The sequence below is a fragment of the Acanthisitta chloris genome, unplaced genomic scaffold (assembly GCF_000695815.1).
Source record: "Acanthisitta chloris isolate BGI_N310 unplaced genomic scaffold, ASM69581v1 scaffold4403, whole genome shotgun sequence".
NCBI lineage: Eukaryota > Metazoa > Chordata > Aves > Passeriformes > Acanthisittidae > Acanthisitta > Acanthisitta chloris.
Window position 1 is genome coordinate 1,383 of NW_008663082.1, and position 12,328 is coordinate 13,710.

The 12,328-nt window shown below is 37.5% G+C and overlaps 1 protein-coding gene across 1 annotated transcript; it reads right to left on the reverse strand.

The window, feature by feature from the left end:
• Window positions 1–6,850: 6,850 nt before the first annotated feature.
• Window positions 6,851–10,221, reverse strand: LOC103798568 (armadillo repeat-containing protein 1). The gene is made up of 2 exons (XM_009070840.1): window positions 10,060–10,221; window positions 6,851–6,946 (listed from the first exon to the last, which is right to left on the reverse strand). Exons 1-2 carry the CDS (start codon window positions 10,219–10,221, stop codon window positions 6,851–6,853), a joined length of 258 nt encoding a protein of 85 aa, XP_009069088.1.
• Between the last annotated feature and the right edge of the window lie 2,107 nt (window positions 10,222–12,328).

Consider the following 12,328-nt stretch of genomic DNA (forward strand, 5'->3'; position numbering starts at 1 on the left):
AAGTAAAAAGAGCAAGAACTTTTACTGAGTACATGCCTAACTGACCTGGATAGCCCACAACACTGAACCCTCTTCCCTGCCCTAGATGCAACCTCCTCCAAATACCAGGAAGCTGTTTGACAAACCAAAGGAGCATTCAGTCGCTTAGAACAAGTAACATGTTATATTTAAAGAGGACATACTGATGTTTCCTATATTTCCCAATACTTCAGTGGTTTGGTTGGTTGATTTTTTGGGCAGAAGATGCTTTCTCAGAAATAACTTCAATAAATAATCTGTTTCCAAAACTTGTTAAGATTTAGAAAATATACAATAAAAACATTATTTAAAGAAACCAGGGGTGGGACAGGGCAATACTAAGCTACTTTGCTCAACAATGCTGAATAAAACAGCCTGCAGGTGTCTTCCTGCTGTGACCATCTATTACTAACAAGCACATTGCCACAGCACTGAACAAACAGCCCCACAGCCCGAAGGGATGCCCCCGCAACAGGGGGTGTCGTTTTCTAGAACCACTTACCTTCTTCCAACAGACAAAATGTAACAAAGTGGGGAAAACAAGGAGGCTTGGGAAAATAATAAAGGCCAGGAAAGTTACCACAGAATCAACAGACGTGTATATTACTCTTGTTCCAGGTGATACACTGTAATTTGTAAATAATTTCTAAAACCTAAGTTTTTGGAACCTATTTAAGACCTAGGATATTCGTATTTTTCCCCATGAACACAGCTTCTTAGTGCAGAATCACAAGTATGGTAGAGTCCTAAAATAATCATGCTGAACCAATTACCCAATCTCAACTATTTCTCAATTTTTATGTGTTAAAAAGCCCCCACATAGCAAGGATTACAAAACCAACATTACTACGTGATACAGGTACAAAAAAAAAAAAAAACACCTTTATTCTATAAAAAGCTGACTCCTTCTCCTGTGCAGATCTGAATTTAAGTATTCCTATTACGAGTATAAATGCATAAATGCAGTAAACATGAAAAGTTTACAGAATTCTTTAGCTGCAATGTCTCATGAAGTACGATATTGAAGCTGGTTATATAGCAGCAAGCACACCTTTCATCTTCAGATATCCCTTTAAATACGTAGTTTGCTTACTTGCTAATTAATATATGACCTTTGCCCTGTCTTCCCCCAACAATTCCCCCTTTCTCCCAAAGGAGAAAAAGGAGTGTGCCACACACAAAAAATGATTAAACTATTGTGACACTACATCCCTACTATTTTAATTTCTGCAAATACTACCTGAAATACTTGGCTTTGGCTTCTTTTTTTTTTTTTGGTCAGACATCATAAATTCAAACTTTGCTGGTTTCAACGAATAATTAGATTTTCAAAAAGTGCAGGTAATTAAGACTACCAAAAATTAAAATTGAGGACAAAGTCAGCAATTATAGGCTGCATGTATTTTACCAGATCTGCAAGGGACTCTAATTAAACACATATTAATTGCCCTAATCTTCTTAGGCAAGTAATAAATTGGAAGAGCTGATTAATGCACTGGATTTAGTTCAGCTAGTTAAATCTGACACCCTGGCAAAGGAAGACTATCTTGAAAAGCTCTTTTAGCTAAGTAATTGGAATTTTACTCTCAGCAATTTGCCATTCCATAATAAGAGCTATTTAGTATATTGACTCTTCATCAGTGTTTTTTTTAAAATACATGTTAGCTATATTTAAACAGTACTATTATGCTGCTCATAAAGATTATGAACTTTGACCTTTACTGTCCATCAAAAGTCACTTTCACTCTGAACACAAATTAGTATATTTCCTTATAGGCTATAAATCCTAATTAATTTTAATTCTAGAAGCTGCTAATAGCATTTTAGAAAGTCCATACGGACACATTAAGTCCTCTACACAATTCATAAAGCAACTAAACCAGTTTTCAGTATTAAGCAATTGCTGCTGACTGCTGGAATACAACAAAACACCATTATCCAATGAGACTCAATTTCTCCTGTCCCTTTTACCTTTTTATGTAAACACCTCTGCACATACACTTACTGGTACTCACTCACCTGACAAGGGAGCCAAACATTTTTGTGATAGCAACAAAGCAGTTTCAGCCATTAAAAAAAAAAAAAAAGAGAGAAGTTTCAACATCAGCAGGTAGGAATTTTGAAGGACTGATTTCTCTCCAGTGTGATTGCTTTCTCATAGCTTATAACATGGAAAGATACATCAAGTTTCCCTTAAAAAATAAACAATTGTAGATAAACAAAAGAAAAAAATTTGCCTGCAAAGGAAAAAAAGCAGCAAGCATAGAACAGGGCATCAGAAATTTCTATACTTGAAAAATGTTTGGAAGTATTCCATGAAACCTGAACAGCTTTTCATATGTCCTAGAAAATATGGTAATGTATAAAGCCTTTCATATGAAGTATCTCAAAGTCACACATGTTTCAAATCAAGTTCAGTCTGAAAAAAAACCCTAAATATATAAATATCTCACTGCCTTTAAATTTTTATTCTGTACTCCTCAGAGCTGACATGTCATATCTCTCCTCTAGAACCTATAACCTCCAGTCTCTACATTTAAAATCTGTTACTCTTCCGTTAGCAAAAACTAGTGTTGATACATCTTGAAAATCAGTCACAGTGAACCTGAAAGCTGTCCCTTGTTCCTCTGGTGACATGTAGTATCAACCAAGAAGTCATCCAGACATTCATTTTAAGAAGCAACATGATTTTCACAAATGAACTAAAATGATTACTATAAGCAAACACCAAAAGTCTAATCAGATAATACTGTCATGACTGGTAAGCCACGAAAGGAGACATGAAGGGACCTCAAAGAACTACTGTTAAACTTGGATTTCTCAAATACTTCTGACCCATTCTTCACAATCCTGTACAATTTACTGCTTGTCACTGAGGTCCCAGCACAGGAAGGGCAGTGACCTGTTGAAGCAAATCCAGAGGCCACCTAGATGATTTAAGGGATGGAACACCTCTCCTGTTGAGGAAAGGCTAAGAGGATTGGGTTTGTTCAGAAAAGAGAAGGCTTTGGGGTGACCTAACTGCAGCCTCCCAGTTCCTGAAGGAAGCCTGCAAGAGAGCTGGAGAGGGACTTTACAAGAGCATGTAGTAACAGGAAAAAGGGGGAACAGCTTCAGAGCGTGGGTTTAGATTAGGTATTAGAAAAAAATTCTTTCCTGTGAAGGTGGTGAGACACTGAACGGACGCCCCATTCCTGCAAGCGTTCAAGGCCAGGTTGGATGGGGTTCTGAGCAACCTGGTCTAGAGGAAGGTGTCCCTGCCTGTGGCAGGGATTTGGAATTAGATGATCTTTAAGATCCTTTCCAATCCAGACCATTCTGTGATTCTATGATTAGATAAACAGGTGGCAATCAATTTCAACTCTCTTTCTCAGTAGTCTTATGAAGGAAACAGTACTCTACCTTCATGGTAGTGAGTTTAAACAAGTGATACATTCTTTTTCCATTAGTTGTGTACTGCTTGCAACAAAAGGGTTTGGGCCTGTGCCTGAGGCTCCTATGTACTATTACAAGAAGTCACCAGCAGCAAACCAATTTCAGCTATATTCTAGCCAATGGCATTGACCATTTAAAGATCTGTTAAGACTCTGTAGCTGTAGGTAGGTTATGACAAGAAATTCCACACCTGAACTTGAAGCCTCTAATACAGAGGCCTTCAAGGCTTATAAAAAGACACATGTTGAGAAACTCCCTCAAATTTCAGGATTTACGTAACTGAAAGCAAAGGAGAACTGGAATTCTAAACAAAATCTTGACTTCCTAAGTCAGTGTCAGTTCAGTGCTGCTGAACATCAACCTAAGTCTGAAAAATGACACATACTCAGTTTGCGACTTGCCTCTGTGCATCTGAGCTCCATTTCACTGCTTGAGAAGACATAACACAGCTTTATCAGTGGCAGAACACATTTTGTCATGATTCAGCACTGAACAGGGAAAGCCACTGAATAGTATTTAGTTAAGTGAGAAAATTAAAGTGAACAGTGAGAGTTAGAAAATCCTTGATGAAAGGGAAATACTCAGATCAGAGGATGTGATTCATCTGTCTAGAGCAAAAAGCCAGTGACTACAACTTCTGGTCCAGAAGATCACAGAACCAGAGAAGGTTAAGGGGTCAGAATGGACCTTACAGATCATCTAGTCCTAATCCCCTCTGTCCTGGGCAGGGACACCTCCCACTAGACCAGGTTGCTCAAGGCCTCATCCAGCCTGGATTTGAACACTGCCAGGGCTGGAGCATCCATGACCTCCCTGGGTGACCTGTTCCAGTGTCTCACCATCCGCACTGTCAAAAACTTGTTCCTAATATCAAATCTAACAATCCTCTTTCAATTTATACCCATTACTCCTTGTCCTATCACTACAGTGATGCTGGGTTCTGTCTCATTTGCAAGAACCAAGCAATAACCGGAAAAGCAGAATTCTGACAGAAATTTGTGTAGTTTTTGCACAATTTGCTTGTGTCTTTGTAACATATAATCAAGAAAAAAATCTAATTCCAAATTAAATTGTGGAAATAATAAAAATTTTAGATAGAGTGATGGGCTAGAGACACGGATTCTGGACAGTACACTGGAACACATAGCACAAAGGCATTTATTAATGTTGAGTTTCAGTTCAAAAGCCTACACTACCTTCCAGTAAATTGAAATCACATTGAACACTAGAAACTACATTTTTAAAGCAAATGTTAGATAGTATAGACCTTGTTTTCTCCCCTACAGACTTTCTAGCCAAAAAACCCACAACCCCAAACCATTGGTTTTCTGTGACGAAAATAATTCTACGTCTATCCTCTCTGCACTTTTGTACCATCTCTTTCCATATTTATGTGGGCAATACAAAACTTAGCTTCAGCATTTCCTGTCAACATTAAAACCTAAAATCCTGACAAGAACATGACAAAGTCTTGTGTTCGAAGATGCTATGTATTTAAATTTTCATGATATCACACTTTCCAAATGTTACAAGCATACAAATCAAACGTATGTTCTTACTCTTGCCAAAGAGCTTTCTAAAAAAAAGAAAAGGACACCTACAAGATTTCCAGTTTTTATTGACTTATCTCTCCTTTTCTGCACATTTCTGAACTTCACACTCTTTTGAGCCTTGAAACTGAAATCTAGAAAAAAGATGCTGCTGAAGAGATTTCTATAAAATTCTTTTATGTTTCCTGAGTAATATTTGTAAGGTGCAGAGACTTATGAATAACAAACTACCGTTCCCTTTCAACAACTTCTTCAGGATGTGTTTGTGTTCTAAATAAACAGACATGCAATCTATACTAAAAGTAAGTTCTTCTGAAATACATGCTTCTCTTATTACATTTCAGGTCTTACTGTTATTACAAAAGCAGCAAGCAAAGACTTCTGTATATTTGATCTTAATTGTGCTTGCTCTTAAAAAAGGTGAATATTGTAAGACTTGGCTCCATTTTCCCCCATATATCGTATTAAAGACACCTATAATTTGAAAAAGCTATAATTATTATTTTTTTAATTGAGACGTATCTTCTGAATTTTAGTGATTTAATTCATTATTCTTTTTAAGACATTTGTTTTAAATCCTTGTGTTTTGTGTACCTGGTGAATAACAAGATGATATTTAGGCACAATTTAGGCTAATACATAACCTTGTTAGTTTCAGAATTAATGAAGTACTTAGAGGTAAAGTTGTAATCTTTCCTAGATCACATATCACACAAGGACAAAGACAAGAATTTTCCCTCCAATTCTTCAGGTTCACACCTACAGATATGTAGTGTCAGATGGAGAAAGGTAAAAGGTCCACCACCAAAAACTGGAGAGGTTGTGGAACAAAAGAACTAGCAAAGTCTAGCCTTGTTTTTTTTCCTAAAAGAAACTTGTAACAACTCAGAGATTCAACTAACATATTAAAGATTCAAAAGCTTTCCACTTGAATATTTAATGTACAATTTTACTTGTGTTTCATCCTTTTCTCAACAATTGTTTCAAACATTCATCTGAGACACATCACAGTGCAACAATATGACTTTTCTCCTCCCTCATGGAACAGTTCCTTGTATCTGACAAGCCCAGCTAACTAGAATGCTACCAAACTGTGTGAAATAAAAACCTTTAGATAGTTTGATGGCAAATTAATTTTTGCTATGACAGACTAACCTTTGAAGGAGGCTGGGTTGGGTTTTTTAAATAATGCTTCATCTTAGCTCACTGTATTAATTCCTATTGATAACTGCACAGGTGCATGGTCTCCAGTGGGCACATACCCACACATCTTCCAGTATTCCAGACTGAACAGTTAGCAATCTTGACAAAACCCAACAGTCACAAATTTTAAGAGACACAACCCATTGACACATTCTTCAAAGATATCACAGACAACTAGAAAACTCATTAACTTCTAGTCCACCTGCAAGATGTTTCCTCAACACAGAACTACAAATACACACCTTCAAAAATACACCAAATTCCCCTCCCAAAGGTGGGATTCAAAGAATAAATGTGGCAGATGCCAAGCAGTTTCATTAAATGCAATACTGCAAGGCACCATTATACAATGATGAGAAAGATTGTAAGAGAACCTAAAGGGAAAGGACAAAATTAGTTTTCTGTAACAAGGCAAAGAAAACTGGTATTTGCCAAATGACTTGCAAATTAATATTTCTTGTGGACAGTGGTCTGACAGCTTTGAAATACTGCAAAATGAAAACCATTAATTGCTTGCAGCCACATTAACTTCAACAAGGAAGAATGAAGTATTAGAAACTCACTACACAAATTCACAGTCAAAGATTTACTTTGCGTCAGAATGTTATGTTTGCAATGTTTGGATCCAACAACCCATCATAAACTTACTTTTGTATTACATTCTGTAAGCTGAGCATCATACCCAGTTCACTCTTCATCTTTTCCCTGTTGGCACGGCACTCAGCCAAATAGCGCAGAGCCTAGAACAGAGAGGACCACAGCGAATCAGCAATACATCCAGTATGTTACCATTCATCTATCAGTGTACATCTGCAAAACATTCACAATGGCAGTTCTAGTTAGAAGAGAAAGAGTTTTATCACCTACTGTGAACATTTAAAACTTATTCTTACAAATACACAGAAAGCACAGAACATCTAATCTGTGAGAAAAGGTTGAGAAGCTTGGGTTTGCTTGTACCACCTAAGAGCCTAAGGGACAGTCTAACTGCTTTCTACAGCTACACAAGAAGCTGTACACAGATGACCAGGACCAACTTTCCTCTACAGCAACAGACAATGTAAAAAGGGGGAGCAGCCGCAAACTGTAGCTTGGGAAGTTCAAACCAGGTATTACAAAAAGCTTTTTGCCTCTGAAGGTAGTACAACACTGGAACAGATGACCTAGTGGAACTGCAGAATCAACGAGACAAAGCTACAACTGACCTGATTGAGTGCTGGTGACAGTCCCAATTCAAGTAGGAAGCTGATGTGAATGACTTCCAGAAGTCCCTTCCAACAAACATTTACATGACCTAAGATCTAAAGTAATTTTTATACATGATGCTTCTAGTACAATTTCCATCAATTCTATGGGCTTCCCCACTACTTGAAAACTCACCACCACCAAGTTTCCACTGTCTACAGAAAGATGTCTGCCACACTTAAAAACTTTTGAAGACTAACTGCAATATTCATCATTCCATGTGGGAATAAGAACACGCACAGCTGCTTAGCCTACTGTTACCTAAACTGGGAATTTACACTTATTTGTTGCCCACTTATTTGTTTATTTGACTTTCAAGGTGGACTCTTCGCACAATTTCACGGTTGACTCCAGACAGCAACTATGTATTGCATAATCCTCCTAACATAATACTCTTCCAATTAAAATGTCAGTCCTTTTCATGAGACAATTCTCTATTGTTCATGCTGACAAAATTTTCTTAGAATTTAAGAGGGGGAAAAAAAAGTAGTATTGCCTGGGTTACTTCTGACTTTTTAACTGAAATCATTCAAACCTTTCAGCATTTGAACTGTACCATAAAGAATTCCTGAAATGAAAACTAGAGAAAACTGTAGAAAGATATATTCACTTCTTGATCAGATAGAAAAAAAGACTGAGCTGAAACCACACATGGAGAAGAAAATACCCTCCCTGAAAAAATACATCAAGAAAGTCAAAAGACATATCAAAAAAACTTAAATAGGGAACAATTATGATTCACACAGGTTACTATAATTTCAGGTACAGGAATGACAGAACAGTACAATAAGAAATTTAAAGTCAGTGCAGGTCAACCTTAATGGAAGTTCATTGTATTTTAATGATTTCCATTCAAATGGAAGCACCTTTGTGACCAATGAGATGACAAGAAAGGCAAAACTAAGGCTTTTCAGAATAGACAAATATAAAACATTAAGTCTAAAAAGTTATCAGCAAAGATATTAAGAGCTACAGAACCTAAGTGGCTCAAGAACTCATGAACACAAGGAGTCTTTGTAGCAGACCAAAACACATTTTCACAGCAAACTGATCCATTTCTCTATGCAGACAGAGCCCTGGGATATAGCATGATCTCCTCTAAACCCTACTTTTAATCCACTCTAACTGCAGGTTATCAGTAAATTGAACAACCCAGCTGTCTCCCATTCTCACCCAAAGAGATGTCCTTACAACACAACTTGGGTAACACCTGGGGCTGTGGAACTACACAGCAAGCTGGATTAGTCCCCATCACCCTGCCAAAGCCAGTCTTTTTTTATGTAGACTTCATTTTCGCAACATGATCACAGACTGATTTCCAAATCTCACACAGGCAGTGAGAATACACAGCCCAAGGGAACAAAGGAAGGAAAAAGAGAATGAGACATCCAAACAAGATCATCTTTTAAGACCATAACCTAAATAATCTGCACTAGAAAGAAAACCAATGCAACATATTCCCAAGAACAGTAAATTTAACTCAAAGTTCTCCTACTGAAGAACATTTGTGTGCACCAAATGCTACGGCAAGGCTAACCTAAAAAAAAAACAATTAGCAGAACACAGGTTTCCTGGATTACAGGATCTCATTGCCCAAACCCAGGAAAGTATCCGAGTTACTAAAGTAATTCCAAGAAGTCAAATAATATCCCCCATGAAAGCAACCCAAATGAAAAATAAAGAATTATGGTACAGATAGGTCTCAATGATATAAAGAATAATGCATACTTGTATGTAAAAGCCAGAGCTCTTTATTCTTTCACATTATTTATAGTAATGGCACAAAAATGGGGGGAAAAAAAGAGCACCGCATAAATTTCAGTAACTGAAAATCTTCAAAATCTAATAAAATTCTTCTAATAACTAAATTTTGTCTGTTGTTCATCCTGTTACTAAGCAGGAATTACACTTTCTAAAGCTAGTACTTAGATGCAGGATGAGGAATCAGGACTTCAGTGTTTCTGATTTAGGATGAGGAAAAAATGGACTAAAGCTGGAACAAGTTGTATTAGATATTGACAAATTTGGGGTGGTTTTATTGGGGTTGGTTTTTTTTTTTTGGTTCTAAGAGGGTTATAACAGTAAGTTGTCAGAGATGTTATGGAACCCCATCCTTCAAGGTGTTCAAGATCAAGCAGACATAGCCCTGAGCCATGATTTGAGTACACTTAATTTGGGCATGTAGGTTGTTTCTAAGCTAAGTTATCCTATGGTTGGTTTTTGCTTTTTATAGTATGAATGTTAAACCACTGTGCATATTTACCAAGCTCCATGAACTTCATCTGAAGAGATTTAAGAGTCCTTACCTCCCTTCACACAAAAAGTGAAATAGCTGTATTAGGGGGAAAATGCAAAGTAAATTAGTATCTTTTTTTAAAAAATCCCCTGGAATAATGTGTCATTGCTAAACAATTTTTGAAATACATGTTTTTTACAAAAACACATATAACGAATATCAACATAGCACTTGTGATAAGGTTTTATTTTTCCCTTGTTTAAGCAAACTGTTTCAAAGTTTTTGTTTGTAAACTGTTTGTTTAAACAAGTTGTTTAACAAAGTTTTTAAAAATGCCCTACTGACATACAAATTTATCTCCAGAATACTTACTAGTAAAGCTGAATGAACAACTGGAGGGTTGGGATGGTCCAAAAACAGAATAAGACCTGGCAGGCATCCTTGATCCTGAACAATGGCTCGTCTGTTCAATGGATCAGCTGCTAGATCTCGGAGTTGGTTCACTACAGATAGCGCATCAGGCTCCTCACTCATAGCAGAATTCATTTTTTCTGCACCATTCATACAAAATACCTGCTGGAAAATAAGATATTTGTATTACTGGTGCCACAACACTGATCATCAGTTAAAACAGTTCAGAAAAAGCACAAAGGCACTGATATGTTCTAGGTAAAAGAGTATAGAAACCCAAGGACTAGAATTCCTAGAACATAGATGGAATTGATAATGATATGGATCTTGAAAATTGTAAACTGGAAGTCTAAACTTCCTATGCAGAGAACAGATGTAGTTGGTTAATAACATTTTTGTTTCCTATATGTAATTTCAGACCAGTCAATCTTTAAGGGAGTATCCTTGTGTTGTTTGGGGTTGGTTGTTTTTTTTTCACACTACTGACAAATGTTTCCAAGAAATCCATAATCTCACAAGGCACCCTGGAAATCTACATCCATCTTCCTGTGTAAACAGGTGTAAAATCGAAATATGCATTTTCAGAGCAGCTTTGGCAAACAATAAATTTTACACAAAAATGAACCAGTCAGCAAAATATTAACAGTGCATCAAGAACAGTGAACATTAAGCAAATGTATCAAATAACTAGTGCAATGTCACACTCATCAAAAGGCAAAAAAGGTTGGGTTTGGGGTGGGTATTTTTTCTCCCTTCCCTCTCAATAAAAAGAGAGCAAGCAGGTCACGCCTTGCTCCAGCCGAAGTCCAAGCTAGCAGCTCAATTTCAAAGGAGACACGTGTTAGCTTGAGAGTATCAGATTCCAGAGCTGTTTAATAATAGCTAGCTAAAAGGCAACAAAAGCACAAACTTACTAAGAGAAAATACTATATCTGGGTGCAAAAAATCTAGTGTCTTTCATCAGGCTCATTATGTGCCTCTGAAACCACCAAACACTAACTGTGGTCCTGGTTGTTGGCAGTACCAACTCACCCAAGTAACTTTTCTTAGGGCACAAACATGTAAGCTGATGTATTGTTAAACTGTTAAATCTCTCATTTTCCCCGAATAAAAACAGAACAAAGTAAAGTTCTAAGTGGTCACATTCTTTCAGCATCATCTACCAACCAAATATTGTTGTACAAACACTATATAGTCTTCTCCCACTGAAGTCAGGCCTTTCAGAAACACCAATCCATCACACTCATCAGAAACAATGAGCCATAAAGATGCATTTGGATTATGATAATTCCTGACATTTTCACCAAGTAAAAAATGTTGTTCGTGTCTAGGTCACTGCTTCTTCCTTCAGGAAAGAGAGTGCTAAAGCGAAAAGCACATGCCAGTGACTAGTCTCCAGGCTATTCCTCTTGACTATTTTCTTATCACAAGTCCAGAACAGATGCAGCAGCTCAGTAGACAAAAAAGTTTGTATTTCCAAAGGAAACAACTCTAAATTACAAAACAAACAAAACACAAACAAAGCAACTCTATCTAGAATATTACTAATTACTTTTTGTTGTTTACAAAGGAACTTATTCAAAACTTCAACATCAAGTCAATTTTGGAGCTAATGCTAACCAAAATCTCTGACTTTCAGTTTTGTGCCCCAAGCACCACATCATTCCCACAACCCTTCCCATCCTGATCACCTTTCACTTTCTTCCTTCTAATCTTCTGGGGAAAAAAACCCAACAGAACAAAAAGACATGTAACCATATTTTACCCTCTCCTATCCCTTTAGGCCACACTCATGTTTTCCCCAGACCCTTCTCCATCTCTCCTCAGCAACAACTGAGAGTACAATTTATGTCCTCAGCTTCTCCATCACCTGCAACAAGCAGTTTAATGAACACCCTGCTCAGCATTTTTAACTAAAAGCATTAAGCAGTTTTAACAGCCATCTGGAATTCAGAAGCCTGGCAGCACAGGTAGCCAGGTACCAGCTCACAGAATCATACAACTTTAGGGGTTGAAACGGACCTTAAGGATCCCCTAGCCCCACCCCCCCCTGCCATGGGCAGGGACACTTCCCCCACTGGACCAGATTGCTCAAGGCTTCATTCAGCCTAGCTCTGAACACTGCCAGGGTCGGGACATCTACTACCTCACCGGGCAACCTCTTCTCTTCTGAGGTCTGAGCCCAAAGCCTAACACAGGCGCCGCAGCTCGGAGTCTCACACTCCCCTTC

Coding starts and splice junctions, on each gene's coding strand:
- LOC103798568 (XM_009070840.1), bottom strand. CDS start 10,221: ATGAGTGAGGAGCCTGATGCGCTATCTGTAGTGAACCAACTCCGAGAT. Junction 6,947..10,059: donor TTGTTCATTCAGCTTTACTA/GTAAGTATTCTG, acceptor TCTCTGTTCTAG/GCTCTGCGCTATTTGGCTGA.